Source organism: Danaus plexippus, chromosome 27, assembly GCF_018135715.1.
Source record: "Danaus plexippus chromosome 27, MEX_DaPlex, whole genome shotgun sequence".
Classification (NCBI taxonomy): Eukaryota; Metazoa; Arthropoda; class Insecta; order Lepidoptera; family Nymphalidae; genus Danaus; species Danaus plexippus.
Window position 1 is genome coordinate 5,018,718 of NC_083555.1, and position 19,400 is coordinate 5,038,117.

Genomic DNA, 19,400 nt, shown 5'->3' on the forward strand with positions numbered 1-19,400 from the left:
TTTGGCTTTAACTTTTCCTGGCTGGATTTATGACTAACATAGTAACTATAATGTGCACAGTGACTTCAGAGACGACGGTGCATTTATGATCCGTTTGAAAGACATTCACCGATATTAACTATTAGCCCGCCAGAAATGATACCGACTATAGCTTATTTCGTCCACAGCCGATTTTGAAAATAAATTATTTTTTTAACGTGTCCATTTTTTCACTTACTGAAAAACCACTGTAATTTATCCTATAGCTTTTAATGTAATTAAAAATCAAACTAATGTAATTACAAATTTTGTAGGTGGTAGAGTCTAGCTGTGGTCAAGTTACTGCAGCTCGACCGGGGAAGTACCACCCTCTCACAGAAGTTCGGCGTGAAGTAGTCTTTAATGGCTACATTTCGTCCGATGAGTGAGAGAGCCAGTTACCCATTCCCTTTTCCCACCCTTTTCTACCCCTTCCCTTTCCCACATTTTTCTCCCTCTGTTCTCTAATCGAGGATGGCAACACATCTGCAAATCTATGTTGCGGATGTCCATGGGTGACGGCACTATCTCCATCAAGTGGACCGTCTGCTCCCTTTAGCATAAAAAAAAACAAATCACCCCCCAGGTCTTTACACAAAACCGCTAATTTTTCTAAAACTCTTACCGCATTCTTTAGGCCTGCAGCTGCCAAAGAGGACATTATCACCCACTTTGGGAAAGACTGGACTAGGTATATATTTAGGTAAAGTATTCCAGACTCCCAGTTCATCAGACGGCCCAGATCACAGACTATACTACAAAAATAATTAAGTATAGATATATATAAATAAGTATAATATAATCTATAATATATGATAAAATGAGTACATTTACTTCTATTTTTCTAATAATCCTTTATATCTATTTACTTACTTACTTATACCTAATTTATAATATTTTGAGTACTTAATGTATTTGTCGTGCTACACTCGTGAGTGAGGTGTCGTCGCGTCGTCGTGTCGTCATATTGTCGTCGTGAGAGCGTTCCCGTGTCGTCTCCGACACGTATCGTCGTCTTGTCATTTAACGTATACGGTGACGTCTTATTCGAGTGCCTCATGAGAGTTACAATCATATAATTGATTTCTGTATTTTTACCTTATTATTCTTGGGAACAAAGCTTGATTCTGCTGTCAGATTTATGTTGACTGTTGTTTATGATCGAATTTCATAATTGAAGAGGTTCTCCGTTCAACTGATTTTTATTTATATTTCCACATTTAGCGTTGTTCGTTTTGTCCTGCAGGAGTTTCCAAGAGTTATAACGAGACTCCTTATTGTCTTAAATGGATTATAATATTGTTGTAATAAAGACTGACAATTTTACTAAAAATCTACACGAATGAATGACATTAAAGTTTCTCTTTGTAATTTCAAATTAACGGGTTTTCACTAAAAGTATACGTATATGATAGCATTACCAATATTTATTTTATTATTTTGTCTGGTTTTGCTTGTTGTAGCTAACTTCTGGAACGGCTGGAGAGATTTTTTAGAACCCACGGATATGAAGGTCAATTACAAGGGTCATTTAAGCTATTTCTTAACCGACAACAAAAAATGAAGTCAGCTATATTTATTACGCTGTGTCCGCCTATTTTACACAGACATTTAAAAGTTTTATTGATAGGACATAGCGCGGAGATTATATTTATTTATAGTTCCGTCATCAAGTCAGAATCTTGAGAAAATGAATGGAGACTCGTTAATGATGTTATCTCAGGAGAATTTATAAGGACAACGCCCCGGGCCTCTGCTAGTAGTTAATATGATTAAGTCTTCTTCATTTGTTCTATGATTATCAATTTAACGATGGATTTGCTCCGATAAAGACAACTATAATATTCATAAGAAACAACAAATGAAGGAGTATTATATACATTATAAATGAACCAGGGTCTGACAGGCAGGTATAGGGACTAGGTGTCTGTGTCTTTGTGTAGCTGAAGGGCGGTGCGTCTGTAGGACTATATACAGACTGGGATGTGGGGAGGAAGGATTATATGACTATGATTGTACTTTTTTTTCGGAATAGATTTTATTCCAAATCAATGTCTGTGTCGGAATCTTAAATATATAATAGGTAGGTATAGTGTTCAACATTAATCTCACTATGAGACACTTACATGTGCTAAGATATATGAAACACTTGAAGCTGTCACAACCTCGTGCTCTGGGATTCATTTACTGAGGCACAGAGTATGCAAAGTATTTTTATTTATTTATTTAAGAAAAATATAAAATTTTCTTAAAACGTCAATGTACATTACTGGTAGTTTATTAAAACAGCAGAATATTTAATAAGCTTTTCACATAAAAACACTTCCAAAAACCTCATGAGTGTTGAAATATACAGTTTCCCGAAAATAAAATCCACCAGCGCACATAAATTCTGTCTGAAGTAGGATCCTGTACGGATCTCTGACACAAGTAATTTAGATTCGAAACTTATAGAAACACCAACATACTTACATTTAATATTCTTTTGTTTCAACATATAGTAAGAAAGTTAAGTAGAATTTATTTTCTACAGTTTAAAAACTGTACACAACAAGGAGATAGGTATGTATAAGTGAATAGGGTATACATATTTGTGTTAGTTAAAGATGCATCGACCATTTTTACGAACAGATGTTAAAAAATAATTAATTGCTATATAGTAATAATTAAAGAGGCAAACAGACATGACACATAAATATAAAATTAAAAGTTACATAAAAATTAAACTAGTATGCTTAACACGAGTTTCGTATCTTTAAACTACATACCAAGAGTTCCCGGTTCTCATTCAATGAAATACGTTAATACCATAATGTGCCAAGATTTAAAGTTTTTTTTTTTATTTCGTCTGTGGTGTGACTGTGACTATGGAAAGGAGAGTAATATAGCTCTGCACATCATTTTCTTATAACAATTTACTATTTGAAATAAACAAAATTTAAATTAAAACATAGGCACAATTAAAATCATAAAATTACGTTTACTCGTAAGTATTTAATGGACTCGGAAGACTATTTTGATAGATATTAAACTTAAAGTAAATTCGATATGGAGAGGGGTCGAGGCAAATAATAAAATAGTTTAATGTAAGTCGAGATTTATTTCTTCACGAAGATGAAAGGTTTCCTGCAAAAAGAAAAAGTTAAATTAAGAACCTAAACAAAAGGGTTTCAGAACATACATATATCAAAATAATGAACTCACTCGTGGGTGCTTATGAACATTTTGCTTCTGAAACAAAATATCATGTAATTGTGTTAATAATAATTTACAAAAAAATCTTCACGAAATAACAAAAGAAGAGAATTTTTATATGTCGCCTCTTTAATTCCTTTATTTCTTTTTTTAGTAACTTTGTTTTTCTATTTTACAATTCTGCATTTCAAACGCTACATTGCTTTATATTCTCATTGTTATGTTGCGATCAACAATGTTTATTAGCGTCACATTATTGCATCAAAACGTAAAAACGTTAATTTGTCACAAATTCTTAACCCGCTGGCCGCCATCAAGCCAAACGCAAACATTTAATTAATCACATTGACACATATCACGTTACATACAGAACTTACTTTCTGGGACTGTAAAAACTAATTCCTCTTCGAAGAAATATAATAAATATGCACAATAATATGATAATATACAACCCCTTATCTCCCCCTTATCTCACCCCTGATCCTGAGGAGCCATCACCAACCAACGATTATCCAGCGCAGGTCGTCTCGTAGTAACTTGGGGTTGAACGCGAAAGACCATTTCCAACATTGACTCTTCATCTTCATATTTCGTTTCATTGTCTTCTTTGTTAGCGGTTTTCTAGAAACATCTTTATTGTAATGTTATCGCTATATTAGTTCATGCTTTCTGTTGTCATTGTACAAAAGAATTTCTTTATTTTGTTATAATCTGATATCAAGTAAAACAGTGCATTCAAAATATTCTATAATAATAGGAAAATATAAAGATATATAAGTAATGTCACTTCCGAACGAAAACATCTATTGCAAGTATAAGATATTATGCATATTAAACTTTTATAATTTACATTATATACAGAAGCAAATTTATTTTCTCTTCGCTTACAGCTCTTAAATACATCATTGAAAAATACTATCCTTTCATAATATTCGTAATATTACGGCACGCAACCCCCTCCATAGTATAGATCCCTTTAGCAAAAATCCTTAACAGTTGATATCTTTGTAGGTGAAACTAATATTTTTCGGATTACTTCGCGTATTTTATAGACGGACGAGATGCCCGTGATCACGGTTGCTGCAAAGTAACCGAAAAGTCGGGAGTATGTAGTTTTTAAACTAATAAAATACGTGTAGGAATCCGAAAAATATTAGTTTTATTTAAATGAATACTCGCAAAAGTCTCAGATCTCATTATCTTTGTAGGTGTTGATTGTTCTATTGTTTTTAATATTTAGATAGCTACTTGGTACGTCTACGCTTAAAGCAAATACTCTTATGTATGTGACACAATTTATCCAAACTTTATCATATTATTTTGTTAGTGTATCGTGGAAAGTAAATATTAACATTTTTATAATTTTCTCACCTCGTTGGGTAACTTGACCATAACAGCTCCAAGAACACATGACGAGTAGACTACCTGCTGCGTTCATAACATTCATTCATAGGACACATCAACAGTTAGATTATAAAGTTGGGAAGTAATTTGTTACACACACTTCGCCTCTTTGTGTAGAAATAAAGGTAATTTTTAAGATTTTATTTCACTCTATAGTAAGTGAAGATTGGCGGTTCTTTGCGGAATACATTAGCATATTATTTCAGTCTTTCTAAATAACAACAGAAAGTCGTTTAAAAATTCTCACCGACCATAGAAGAAAAAACGGAGACAAATCAGTGCCGTGAACTGACGAATACATCGTGACGGCGGAACGCATATACAAGTAACGGGAAATTAATTTGAAATTGATTTATCAAACGACACTTATCTCGGAAAACTTATTAAAAATGTCCATCCGTGAAACATGCCTGTCTAACATAACTTTTTATAATCATTACTTGTACATTTTTTTTGCAAAAACAAAGTAATATTTCTTGAAGTATTTGAATCTATTTATTATTTATACCTACACTACCGTCCAAAAGTTTGGAAGTACTTCTGCACACATTAGCAATAATCTTAAGTTTTACAAAACCTTTAACGACTGTTTATAACTAAAGTATTATTATCCCATATTCATAAAGTTTTAAGTAATTCCTTTATTTTTAAGAAACACGTGTTTTATGACTTAATACGTCGGCCACTTTACCCTAGGCAATGGTCTACACCATTTTATTGATAGTATTTCGTGATTTTCACTTGTTTAGACCCCAATCAGTCGTACTTGAGCATTGGCTCGTGAAAGTTGTAATATTAACGTTGTCTATATTCGGAATCTTAACTGCACCACAGACAGCTCTGAATGTGAAGCGAGATAAACCCACATCTAAAATAACTGTTAAAAGACGGTTACTGTCTGCAGGATTAAGAGGACATGTTTCTGCTAACACAAAAACTTACAAATCGACATAAGGAAAATACCCTAGAATGGAAAAAAGCGCATAAACCTAGATAATAGAACAGAGAGAAAATGTCCTGTTTTAGTGACGAATCAAAATTGCATATTTGCGGATCCAATAGACGTGAGTTTGTACACTGGGCAAAAGAAGAGAGCTTGAGAGACATGTACAGCGCTTCTGTCAAACATGGGGGCGGTGATGCCATGGTTTGGAGGTGTTTTTGGCAACAGTAAACCCGAAAATCTTGTGAGGATAACCAGAAGACTAAACAAGGAAGACTATTTAAAAATTCTCCAAGCTAAAACCATTTTGAAAATCATGTAATGGCCACCACAATCCCCTGATCCTTCTCCCATTGAACTTGTTTGGGATGAACCTGACAGGAGGGTGAAATCGTTGTCCTCCGAGCTCAGAACATTTGTGGGAGTTATTGGAGAACGAATAGAACAAATTAAACTAAGATTAAGTATTAAAAAAAATGATTAATAGAATGCCTGGAATATGTGAGAAGATTGACAAGGAGAGAGATGGACGCTGATGAAGCTAAAGTTTAATCTTATTTACCATTATATGTTAGTTCTATATTTTGTTTAATTTAGTTTCTGTTATTTAATTTTTGTTTTTAAACTAAATTTAAATGACTCTGTTAGGTGTTATGTGATTTTACCTTAATGCTTCCAAACTTTTGGACAGTAGTGTATATATCCTATGATATCATCAGTTGTCCGCAATAGCTACACCTCCCAACACCGCGTTACTGGTTAGATAAGTAATTCGACAACTTCAATTCAATATTAGACGAAATACTAGAAAAGATCAATATTTCCAGGTCCAGGTCTTGCATGCAACGGATCCCCACCAAGTACTATTGTATTGCGTCCACAGAACTAATCAGCGTCTATTTATTTACTCCTCAGACGCAGACTCTGATATGGATTCTTTTTAAAGTTTGTTTATGCAATTCTTCTCTTATAACCTCACAAAATAATGAAGAGATTCGCAACACACTGAAAAGATAATTCCTATTTTGTTCGGCCTTGGCTCTCGTCCTCAATTGACTTTTTGACGACTGTGTTCCTTCAGTTAAGGGAGTGTTCAAGTATTACTTGACGGAATTTTTGAAGATTTTTGACCCCCCTTACCCCTCTTGTAACGCACCGTAACGTTTTTCAGTACCCCCCCCCCCCTTCTTTAAACGTTACGTAACACTTGAAGTGATCATTTTTATCCTAAAGTCGTAAAAACTTATGCAATACAATCGAGGGATTCCCCGTAACGTTAATGAAAACGGTTGCCAGTTTGGGGAGTTTTAATTCCTTAATTTTTTGGACATATTGTTATATGGTGTTGTAAGAAAGAACCTCCCCCCCCCCAAATTGCCTTACGCAATACTTGAACGCTCCCTAAGACACAGAGTGGGCGTCAACCAGCGCATTTATTCTCATTCTCATATAAAACAATTGTATTTTCGTCAGGTTATAGTGCGACATGGCTCAGAAGCTTGTTTGTCAATAAATTAGAATGGTCCTTCGAAAAAATCGAAGTAGTTGGTCAACCAAATACTGGCAGAGTAAGAGAGTTAAATGACCAGTTTTATTTGTTACACAAGCATATTTCCATTTGTAAATATGAGAACAATTCATACGAAAGAAATAAAACTCATAGTTTTGGCAATATTTTATTACATGCTATACGTTACTGGTTATCTTACATCAGTATCCATACACACACACGCGCCCACTCACACATCACTCACACACACACATATTGTATTACATCGTACAGTAAGAATTTACAAACCTGCGCCTGTGTGAGTTCCACACACACACACACTCATGTATCACTAACACATATCTCCGAATGTCAAACCAGTCCTTATTATAATTATGACAAAATATATAATAACAATATATGAGCATTTGTCTATACATTGATCTTATAAACTGTTATGTAATCAGACGCTCGTCACCGTACACACACACAGCCACAACCACCACACACGTGCGTGCGTGCGTGCGTGTGTGTGTGTGTGCGTGTACATTGTTTCCTATCCTATACCGTAAGGTTCCTATTATTATTCGTCTATCAAAATGTACAAGGTGTCCGACCACTGCATCACATTTCTGTCTCTGTAACCCTCGCCACGTCCTGTACACCTCAGCGGTCGATGCATTAACGTCTTACAATTTATATCAAAACATACAAAAGTAATACCGCCAGCCCTGGCCAGTGGTCCAAGTGTTCAGCGTCAGGAGTCGAAGTGTCGTAGTGGAAAAAAGTCATAATATCCTAGTGTCCGAATATCGTAGCATAGAGGTGTCCAGGTGTCGTTATGTCCTCGTGTCATAGTTTCTAAGTGTCTTCCTGTCGTAGCGTCCTCGTGTCGTAGCGTCGTGTCGTCGTGTCTACTTGTGCAGGCCGGCTCTCTTGGCCTCCAGTTCGTATATCAGCAGGCGCCACATCTTGACGATGAACACCTCCGCCTCTTCGTCCAACACCTACAGGACACAGACACATGCATCCGTTAAGATGACATATTAATATCGGAGTAGTATATTTTACCGTGAGTCCATACCATCTGCACGTCGTCGAGGATGCCCTGCGGCCTGCTGCCCGCCAGCACCTTGCTGCAGATGAAGTCGACGAGCGTGGGCTCGGGCTCGCCGATGTACTCGATGATCTTCTTGTTGATCCAGGGCCGTATCTTCTTGTCCATGAGCGTGTTGTCGATCTGCTCCGTGTCCAGCTCGTACCGGAACAGCTCCTCCTTTTGTGTGGGTATCTTGTCTATGAGACTCTTTATGTGTCTCCTCTTCTCCTCCGCGCACTTGTTCTCCTCCGGCTTCTTCTTCTCCTTCTCCTTCTTCTCTTTCACTGTAACATACGTATAGTTATAAGTTTTATATTTTACAGATTTGTCTGTGGACATCGGCATTGTACTTAAAGAGAAATGTATGGTTATGATAGAACAATGAATATGGAACTGACTTCGTGCAATATACCACTGGAAGGATCTCAGGGATGGTGAGGATGATTATAGTTTAAGTTATATTCTGACATCTAAGTCTAAACTACGATACTGTCGTTTTATGAGCCTGTTTAATAGTTTCTGTATGAGAGAGCAACGACCTTTCTTTTCTATAAAAGTAGTGGTAAAAACATGACTCCTCCCACCTCTATGATCGTCGTCGTCAGCGAAGGCCGCCAGCACGCCGCGGCGGTCACCTGCGAACAAACCGAACGATACAGGTTCACTGTGAGTGTCCGCGTGGCGAAGTGCGTGTGCGTGTGTGTGTGTGAGGGTCGAACCTCTGGACAATTCCCTGGAGGGGCTGTGTCTGGTCCGGAAGCTGATGCTGATAGGCGAGGCGGCCTCGGCCGGCGCTGACTGAACGTTCGACGGCGGCGCCGAGCACTGCGGAACATACACACGTGAGGGTCGGCCTCATACAATACGGATGTATTGATGTAATGTTGAGGTCGTGATAATACATACGTTGTACCGCTCGTGGGAGGGAGTCGGCGGGCGGGGGGGAGTGCTGCCGCCGTCACTCTGGAATGATTAACACCACATTATTACACTGTTACCTTACAACTTCTGTCTCTGTGTGTATGTGTGTATGCCTGTCTCACTCCGTGCTGTGGCGGCGTATCGCTGGGCGCGGGCGTCCTGGGCGTGTTGTCCGACCGTCTCTTGTGCTTCTTGTGCCGCCTCCTGGTGTCGTCCGGGGCGGGAGGGGTCAGTGACCCCACCGGAGAGTCCACCTCCATGGCAGGGGACTCGTGTGCTGCGTCGCCGGCGTCCGCTCCACCACTGCAAGTAACCAATCGTTCCTGTACTGTGTCTCTACCTCCCCCCTGTCGTCGAGTGAGTCCTCACCTGTCGTCGGAGTCTATGTTCTCCACCTCGGTGGGTATCTCCCTGGTGGCCTGCGCCCTCAGATACCGCTCCCTGTCCCGGGCGAGTCTCTCGCGGCCCTCTCTCCGGTCATCTTCTCTCTGTCGGGCGCGCGCGTCCTCTCTCAGCCGCTGTTGGTGGTGAGCGAGGCGCGCGTCCACCAACAGCCGCGGCGTGTACATCTCGTCCCGCTGTGCCCGCGCCTTCTCGTAGTCTTGCCTAGCGGCGGGATCGTCGTCTCCTCGGTCTCCGTATATCTTCTTCTTGAGTTCCTCGAGCTCCTGTTGCTCCTTGGTCCGCTCCCTGGCGTCCGCCTCGGCCTCTCGTACCCGGACTCCCAGACGCCGCTGAAGTTCCTTACCCCTGCGAGTACACGATGAACTTGTTTTATTTTCTTTTATAACACGGGATCACAATAGAAACATCCGAGTCAATAAGATTATTAAGATTAACACGACCCTCCGTATCCCATACATGTATATTACTGTGCGTCATCACCGACACGCTCGTTTTCCCTCAGCATCACAATACGTTATAATAAGAATGCAATATTTGTTTATCACAACAATAAATTCAACCGGAACAGATCCCCCCTCTCCAGCCTACACTCCCAGGGGACACTGGTTCTCAGTGACCTGGTGCGTGTGTTCAAGGCTCGCTACTAACTTGTAATACTTGTGGTCGTCTCTCTCGTCATCGTAGTCCTCTAGGAACTGTTTGAGTCTCTTCGCCTCTCTCTCCCTCACTTCTTCTCGGCATCTCTCCCTCTCTTTCTCTCTCTCGTATTCCTTCGCTTTACGTCTCTCCCGACTCTCCCAGTTACGTAACCTGAAAACAAACAATTAATATTCATGAATATTACTCTTCAACAGTTCGCTAACTGGAAGAACTTACAAGAAAATAAGTTTCAGAATTACAGAAAGCGTGTTCACAATGAGAGGAGACGGGAGTGTTTGTGAGTTAGTGACGGACCCATATGTATGAACATGTGAAGCAGGACTTGTGATAAATTTGATTTTTTCTCAACAAAAATAATGAATTCGTAGTATCTCTTGTGCTGTATAACATACTAAACGTACAGAGGTTCCTAGCAAATCTTTAATAAACATTTTTTTAATATAACTCTAGTCATGGTTAAACAATAAAATACCTCTCTTGATACGCGGCCTCCTTCTCCCTCGCCTTCTTCTCCAATCTCTTCTTATCTCTATTCTCTTCCTCTATCTCCTTCTCTCTCCTGCCGTCCGCCTCGCTCCGTCCTCGTGATCTCTCTCTATCTCTCTCCCTCTCCCTGATCGTTCCCTTTCCCGTTCCCTCTCCCTGGACACACAAATATAAAAAAAAGCATTATTAATTCGTAATAACATGTCAACTATATTTTTTTATAACTTTTCACTTCAACATAACAAAGTTCATTAAATATATCAAAATATCTATGGGGATATAAACGACTTATATATGTTAACAAAGGAGACAATAGACTAGCAACCTCCCGCTTTTCCTTAGGTCTCCTCGGATCTCGTATCTCGTCCGTATGTATGGATGTAGTATCAGAGAGAGCGCGCACATGCTGACTCGATTGTAAATATTATAAACACGGCCAGTGTAACACGCAGCGGTTCTCGCACGCGGCGTGGATTTAATTGAACGATAAGGTTTTGTTAGTTTGTGGACTGATATCGAGGTTTCAATTAACTACGTACGAGCCGCGGCTTCGCTCTATTTTACTGTAACACGTGTGTTATTCAAAAATAAAATCGATTTTATGAAATGTATATTTTCATATAGCCCCCTCAAAGGACTTCTTCAGAGACGGCTGTTGACTTGTCAAGGGATAATGTATTCTGAACACATTAACAGTCAAGCAGGTTTCTTAAACTGAATGTCTTTTTTTGTGCAAGGTATCACATGTGCGTTGTACGAGCTATCTATCTATAGCTGTGCCTATCAATGGCACACCATATTACTGGCGCTTTCCTTCTGACGACACACAAGTCAATATGAAGTAAATCGGTAGATTCCTTCGTGAAATATTTCTTGTCGTAAGTATTCATTACTATTCATCTTGTCAAACTCTCGACCGCGTGTCACCGCGACGTCAATAGCCTGAGCGCCTGTCGTTATACAATCGGTATATTTTTTAAGCTTTTCAATAAATCAACCTAAACCACAAACTGACAATCATAGAGGTCGGGTGAGCAGCCTCGACCTCTACAATATCATCTTTTCACCGTACTCACCTCTCCCTATCTCTCTCTCTCTCCCTCTCTCGTTGTTCTCTTTCTCTTTCCCGCTCGCGAATCTCTCTGTAAGAAAGAACCTATTATTACACAGGTACTTTTTTTAAGGATTTTATTTTATTTAAGTCGGATATTCCTCGCTTCGTTTTGAAACATGCACTAATACTTCATATACTATACCTTTCTCGCTCCCTTTCTCTTTCCCTCTCCCTCTCCCTTTCTCGTTCTCTCTCTCTCTCTCCCGCTCCTTCTTCTTTCCCTCTCTCGACCGCTCCTCCCTCTTCTCCCTCTCCGTTCTTTTTCCGTCTCCTCGCCGTCGCGTACCTTGCTTCTGTCAAAAAAAGGTTTAAGATAAAAAACTTACCATTTCAGAGTTTCTAAGAAGTATCTAAAAGAAAAGCCATTATCTGACTTTCGATGAAAAATAAGAGTCTTGAAGAAACTGCTTGTAAAACTTTCTATAACAGTAAAGTTGTACATATTCTGAATCTATAAAATCAATAAGTTTGAAAAATATCCAATAGAAACAGAAAAGCTAAAATATTAATTTTTTGCATATCTTCTTCAGCTTGTGTCTGACACAACGTGGAGAGTTCCTCCAGACCCTGTAGATGTTCTATGTCCTCAACGAGTCACTATTTCAAGGCCGGTCTACAGCCAGCTGTTTTCACATGTGTCTCCTCTGGTTCACAGACCACCTCAAGTACATTCAAGAACTCATTATACAGTCCTCTATTAATTTAAATATAAGTAATGCTACACCCACCTGGAATGGCTCCTGCGACGTCTGTCCTTATCCTTGTCCCTGTCTCTGTCCCGCTCCCTCTCCCTATCTCTATCCCTCCTCCCTCTCCTGTCCCTCTCCCTGTCTCTGTCCCTCTCCCTCTCTCGCTCGCGGTCTCTGTCTCTTTCCGCTCCTTGTCTCTATCCCGTTCCTTGTCCTTGTCCCTATCCCGGTCCCGCTCCCTGTCTCTCTCCTGTCTCCCTTGTCGTCCTTGTCCCTTTTCCGACGAACCACCACCTCGGCCTCCTCCTGCGCAAGTCACAAACACCTTCATACGCGTCGTAAGTGTGGAAGAAAAACACTCGGAAAATATATAACAATGATAACCGTTAAGATAAAACATTTAAAGGTTGCAAAGATAAAGAAATACAATGACAGCGATCGGCCGCCGGCACGAGGACGAGGCGTATGTCGGGGCGACATGAATCGTTCAGTTCTCATGCCTCGGCGTCTCGAGAGTGGCGACAACCGTTCATATATTGTACAATACATTATAGTTTGAACGCTGAGTCTTCGGCCGCTGCTTTACTGTATCTGAATCCCTTCAGCTGAACATTTTGGTTCAAAAGTCTCCCAAAAACGCCGAGTCGTTAAACAAATGCAGAGGCCGTCGAGCGATCGTAATAAAAACGTGTCATCATACATCGCTGGTCCCGGAGACCGGCTTCACCTGCGGACTGAGAGACCGACGAGCCGGCGAGACGACCGCGAGACGATCCCGCGACGACACGAAGAGACGACCGCGCACCGGGCGCCTCCGACCGCGCTCTCGTTAACACATCGCTCCTATGACTCGCGGTTGACGGGATATTTTATATGTTTATATCAAAACGTCACAAAGACTCGGGCTTTCATCGACGTCATTAAAACGAGACGGCGGTCAGGAGGCGGGTCGCTCGTTCACAACTCACGAATATGAACTCGCGACGGAGGCAGCGTCCGACCAAACTTATCAGGACGTGCGACGAAACAGTTCGCAGTTTTTATTATGTCATGAGTCATGAGGTTAGGTCACGTGTGACGGCACGTGTTTTATGCCAACTTTCATTCATCTCGTATCAAATATCATTAATTGCTCGTTCACCGATCGATAAGTCTGGCTGGACGGCTCGCCACAATGAAAGGAAACAGATAAATAACAATCTGACCTAAACTTGTCAACGTCGGATAGAGAGGGAACTAACAAAGAACCGACTGGGAAGATAAGAGCATGGAAAGGTTATAAAGACTTATACTGAATACAACGTTCACATTATACCAACTAACAAGAAGCGTCCGTGTCGTAAGGACGGAGAGAGAGAGAGAGAGTGTGTCTGAGACATCCCCGCTATGTCAATGATATAACACAAACGAAATATTCAGTTTCGAAACAATGGAAGATTGAAAAAAGCATAAATGAATAAATAATGTATTAATGTGGAGGAGAGAGTTATATATAAAATAAAATAAAAACGTACAAAAAACAAAACACATCTGTATGTAAATATATATTTTAAGATATTCCGACGGCTCCGGGACGCGAGCGTCGCTGACGAACGGACGGTGACGTCTCGTGCGACAACGAGCTCTGTGGGTGATGAGTGATGGAGGGTGGGGGGTGATTTAGGGCGATGAGTAGAAAGGTTGGTGGTGGGTGAGGCGTGATGGGGTGTCGGAGACGTCGGATGGCACTCACCCTGTCGCGGCGCGGGCCGGCGGCGAGCGGCACCTACCGCAAAGCGAACCTTAGCGACCACGTGACCCGCCCGTTGAACTGTTATTGACTGACTGTATATGTGTGTCCACAGCTTAATTCATCATGGTAACGTCATATGTGTGTGTCTGCGCGTGTGTGTGTCAGTACGGCGGGCGGGCGCGTGTGTGTGTGTGTGTGTCCGTCGGTCAGTCTGTGTGCGTGTGTGCGTGTACGTGTTACCTTCATGCTCTCGCGGAACTTGCCGATCTCTCGATGGATGACGTCGCGCTTCTCCTCCGAGATGTCCGCCTCCTCCAACACGCGCGCCGTTTTAGATATCGCCTCCTCTGTAAATATCAGTAGTTGAATTCATCGTCATCATTGTGTACAGAGCTAGTTACGTGTGACCATGTGTGTGTGTGTGTGTGTGTGTGTGTGTGTGTGTGTGTGTCTTCGTGTAGTTTTTCTCATTTAAATTGAACACAGCCAACCGCAGACCGACTCTAACGCCTGTTCTTCTTCCATATTCTTCTTATCTCGCTGTCTCCGTATAAGCCATTATAATGTATAACTTCAAGTCCAACCTTTAGGATCCTCCTCGTATGAACGTCTTTGGGAACTGAGGCGAGGATGAGGTCGTCGCGTCCCGGCAAGTCTTCGTTGTGAGCATTGCTATTAACAAACTGTACTGTACTGTACTGTACTGTAAGAGCCGCTGTAGGTTACATTTGTCGAGCGTGTCGTTGTGTAGCCAACAGGCGACAGATGTTTCGTATACCACTGACACCTAAACATCGCATTCCTAGCCTCGCTAAAAAGCTGAAAATCAAATTCGCATTCGTAGCCGGCTGATATAGACTTGACAGTAATATTAAATATCTCTCCCATCCTTCCATTTTTTTTTTTCCTCTGGCACACACATGCATAAAAGCAAGCTGTTGCTAGTACTTTGATTATTTTGACAGCTGGATCTGGAGTAAAATTGTAAAATGCCTACACTACTGCAGCTATCATCACTTCATCATCAGTTATGCACGAGATATCTTCTACCTCGCCAGCTCGCTTGTCCATGTTAAGGTACATCTTTTGAAGTTTGAAGCTTTCCAAGTAGTTTATTGTGTGAAAGTGATGTAAACTAGTACGTTTTAGGCAGTATCATGTCTACGCTGTATGGTGTCTGCCATGTAACGTCCTGTACTTCCTCCGCTGCCTCTCGACCAGGCTGTGATAATCTCCTTTTACGAGAGCAAGCCGCGATATTTTGTTTCGTCAGTACCCCAGCGGGAGGGCTTCGCCCCCGCATTATCTATTCATTATCTTGTTTGGTGCTCGTTTTTCCTCACCTATCTCGGTCCTCTCCTACACTGTTCCTATATTCGACAACAACTCAACATTTGCTCATATCACAGGTCTAATGACAGCTTTTCAATGACAGTCGTTTACTTTCCAACAAATTGCGATAATTTTTATTAAGCTCCTTCCATTTCCTTAATATTTTCTCGAGTGCACATTTGAATAGGCTGTATATTATGTTACATACTAGTCGGCGTCTGGTTGGACGTTGGCGTAAAGTACCTGAATAGTCGGTATAATGAAAGAAGGCTCGATGATATCCAAAAATTAAGTTACATCCAGGATAAACATAGGTGGGCAAACCCCACGAGAACCTAGGGTACATGCGGAGTGACTAACCCTCGGCTCCTGGGAACCTCTGCTGACTAAAGAAAGCTCAACAGATGTTACTTTTCACTAACGAGAATACGTTCATACGTCCACTGTTTAGCGAGAAAACATCGCTAAGGGTCCAGCACCCAGCGGCGTGCACACCAGAGATGCAAATACGCACCGCTTACCCTACCCACACAACAACTAAACCCACACCGTCTAATTCTTATTTACATAATTTTAATCATACAATACGCAATACGAATGTTTAATAATTGACAGACATTTAATAATGTCATTTGATTCACGAGTTGGTAAAATGTTAAAAGTGCCATCTATAAACAGAAAACGAAACATTTCGATGTGCCGCTGCTAACTGCTAGCGCCGCAACGCGCCAGCCAGTTCATGATCGTTAAGTAGCCGGGTATATGGCATGTTGTCGCGGGCAGTGTGTGGTATCTTATGTCGTCAGAGGACGAGCTCGGTAACCGTGAGAGGTTTCTAGACGTTCACTTACGGTTGATATTACTTTGCGGGAGTATGACCGTCAATACTCGAGTTTCCTGTTCGTCGACGCCGGAGTCTGTGGCAGCTTCACCGCTACACCGCGTTTTGTTACTCAAGAACGAAGAATTATTCAAAGGAGAGTTTTAGTTTCCTCCGCGTGCAGCTACCCCGCGAGCTATATAAACTTTACTTCCTAAAATGCCTCTTTTTAAAACCAACCCTCACTAAGATTGGTTCACTATTCATACGATTATCTCGCGAGCGCTTGTCCACCAAAACTACGTACGTCTTATAACAGTACATATTGTTAAGACCTTGCTCGAGACTTACTGTCTAGTACACGAGAGTTGTCCGGACACTGTCTGTATGATGACACATACATCATAATATAAGTCGTGTCCTGTTCTCATAATACTATACCAGCCTTCCATACCACCCTACTCCACGTCAATACTCTCCTCCCTCAGGTTGTTGTGAGTGACCTCCGTCTGCAGTATATATATATCTCAGTATTCGCTTTATGTTTTCATTAACCTCAGCTACATATCATTTGTGGTGCGTGTGTGTGTGTGCGTGTGTGTTTGCGTGTGTGTGTGCGTGTGCTGGTCATGTTCCGGGTACCTTTCTGTAAGAGCTCGTAGTTGTTGATGTCGTCTTGGTAGTCGGTGTACAGTTGTTGCAGTCGCCTCTCCGCCGCCTCGTCCAGCGCTCGCTGGGCCGCGTCCAGGTACGAGCCGTCGGGAGCCGCCTCCTCCAAGCGGGAACGTTGCTCGGCTGCGAGACGAAGGATGTTTGTAAACCACTGATAGGTCATATATTAATGTTATACATATATGTACAAGTTTGTATCGTGCGCTCTCACTCTTGTATGTGTCGACCAGCGCCTGCATCTTGCCGTCGGTCCTGGCCAGCAGCCTCCTCTCGGCCAGCGGTCGCTCGTGCAGTAGCCTCACACACCTCAGCGCCGCCTCCGGCCCCGCGAACTCACAGAACCCGAACGTACTCACTCGCTTCCAGCTCACTACGGCGCCGCACGCCGCCAGCAGGGCGCGGATCATGGCGTCCGGGGCTCGGGACGATATGTTCCCTGGACACGGACGCAAAAGAGATGACGGGAGATGACAGGAGATCAATAATCATATTATAGTCTCTTACTGAACAGCAGATGTGAAATGTATTTCACTATCCATCGTTTTTGTTTTATTCAATTATCTAAATAAATAAAATATCTAAAACAAACGTCACCCGATTTACTTTGTATCACAAGTTTATATGATGGCTGAAGTCTATTCAAAATCAGTGCAAGTTTCTGAGATAAGCCAACACACACCAGCAGGCAAAGAAAAATTGCAAAGAGCAATATTTTAGTAAATTAACCATTTATGCATACAAAAGCATTAGTTGACGTCATATTATAAATACACATTACAATTATTTACAGAACATTAACCTACACCACAGCTGTAAGCTGGCAGTATCTGTGATGCCGGCTGACATCTGATACTTCCAAAATTCATTATGTGGTTACTAAATATAAAAGAATTGATGTTGAATTGCATTTTGTACAACAACTTCTTGAGACCGAGAGATTTCTTTAAAATATTGTACATTTATAATTCAGTATTTATACATATTGCCTACATGCAAGGTTCTCTATGTAAGATAAATGTTAATTTCATAGAATTTCAAATGTACACAATATACCTATGAATACAGTAACTGGTGGTCCATCGTCTTTAGCTCCATTGGTCGATCTCTGTCTCTGGAGAGTTTTCCCAGGAGTCGGGGGTTGGACGGGGGCTGGCAGTAGAGCTGACCTACCACTACTGACATTGCTAGTGCCATATGCACCCACCATTACCTGGAAAACACACACATGAATAACAAAAACTGATTCATAACAACAAATGTGCAGTTCTTTCTATTATGTGATAATGTTTGAACAGTAACGCCAGATCAGAATAGCAGAATTGTAACTTTTACTTGAAATGGAGCAGTCATAAATATAATCAATAAATCATTTTTTGTTAAGAAACCCTAGTGTCTGAAGAGCTTCAAGCGGTATTATATATTCATATAGACAGGAATATTTTTCGAAATATATATAAGCGTTACCGTTAAGGTTAAAAGTTAAGAATAAAAAACTAGCCGCAGTAACATACGTGTGTTGCCATGGGCATTGTGACGACTCCAGGTGCTATCCCATAAGGTACCATCGGAGGCCGAGGTGGAAAAGACATCGCACCTCGCTATACTGTTCCAACCAAACTAGGAATCATCAAACCAAAATTTTTTTCACGATCTTAATATGACACACACGTTTTACGGCTACTTTATAGTAATAATTAACAAAATATATCTTTCAAACTTACAACACTTAACTAAAGACTATACTAAATAAAAAGTAATTAATTATTAAAATATAAGAAAATAACGCTTTCTCCGACATAGACATCAGAATATCAAATCGGCCATGTTTTTATGCACATCACAGTTTAAACTCCACAGACTATATATAAGTTAATAATAACAGATAAAAATATTATAAATAATAGTAACGCAGATAAGAAAAGTAAGAACTGGGTAATGCCAGATTTTGTTCCATAGTACTTCGCGAAGAATGTTGTTTAAGTTCATAAATGCAGTGAAATGGTTAAGTTTTAAATTATTCGATAATTTTTAATAATTGTGAGACCTCCAAGAAAATGTAATGCTTATATGTATTGTTATAATAGTAGTTATAAGCAGAACATAGCTGACATCATGTTTGTTGAAAGAAGCAATGTACATTTATCGAGTATACTAACATGACTACTTAAAATTATTGCATTTTATTTTTACTCTAATACTAGAAGTTAGCTGATGTATAATTCCATAGAATTAAACAATAATATATATTTGTAGGGAATAATAAATCAACACAATGATAATTTGTATTTTTTCTTATAATTAATTATTTCTCGTCGTGATGGAATACGATGTAAACCGAACGATAAAATACTTTTATCAGGAATCTCAAATTGCAACTTATGAATTACATTTGTATTATAATTTTACTAAGCACTATAAACT

At 40.5% G+C, this 19,400-nt stretch overlaps 1 protein-coding gene and 1 long non-coding RNA gene across 2 annotated transcripts; both read right to left on the reverse strand.

Moving 5' to 3' along the window:
• Window positions 1-3,221: 3,221 nt before the first annotated feature.
• LOC133319751 (uncharacterized) lies at window positions 3,222-4,644 on the reverse strand. Its single transcript, XR_009753266.1, has 3 exons — window positions 4,585-4,644; window positions 3,689-3,834; window positions 3,222-3,249 (listed from the first exon to the last, which is right to left on the reverse strand). It is a non-coding gene; the product is annotated as an uncharacterized LOC133319751 (long non-coding RNA).
• Window positions 4,645-7,223: 2,579 nt separating this feature from the next.
• Window positions 7,224-18,818, reverse strand: LOC133319721 (RNA-binding protein 25-like). The gene is made up of 19 exons (XM_061524979.1): window positions 18,491-18,818; window positions 18,033-18,189; window positions 17,191-17,415; window positions 16,950-17,102; window positions 14,396-14,502; window positions 14,156-14,188; window positions 12,535-12,729; window positions 11,877-12,027; window positions 11,697-11,762; window positions 11,548-11,570; window positions 10,607-10,776; window positions 10,123-10,284; window positions 9,439-9,819; window positions 9,183-9,372; window positions 9,055-9,111; window positions 8,868-8,973; window positions 8,733-8,783; window positions 8,134-8,432; window positions 7,224-8,056 (listed from the first exon to the last, which is right to left on the reverse strand). Exons 1-19 carry the CDS (start codon window positions 18,566-18,568, stop codon window positions 7,964-7,966), a joined length of 2,697 nt encoding a protein of 898 aa, XP_061380963.1. The 5' UTR covers window positions 18,569-18,818; the 3' UTR covers window positions 7,224-7,963.
• Window positions 18,819-19,400: the final 582 nt, after the last annotated feature.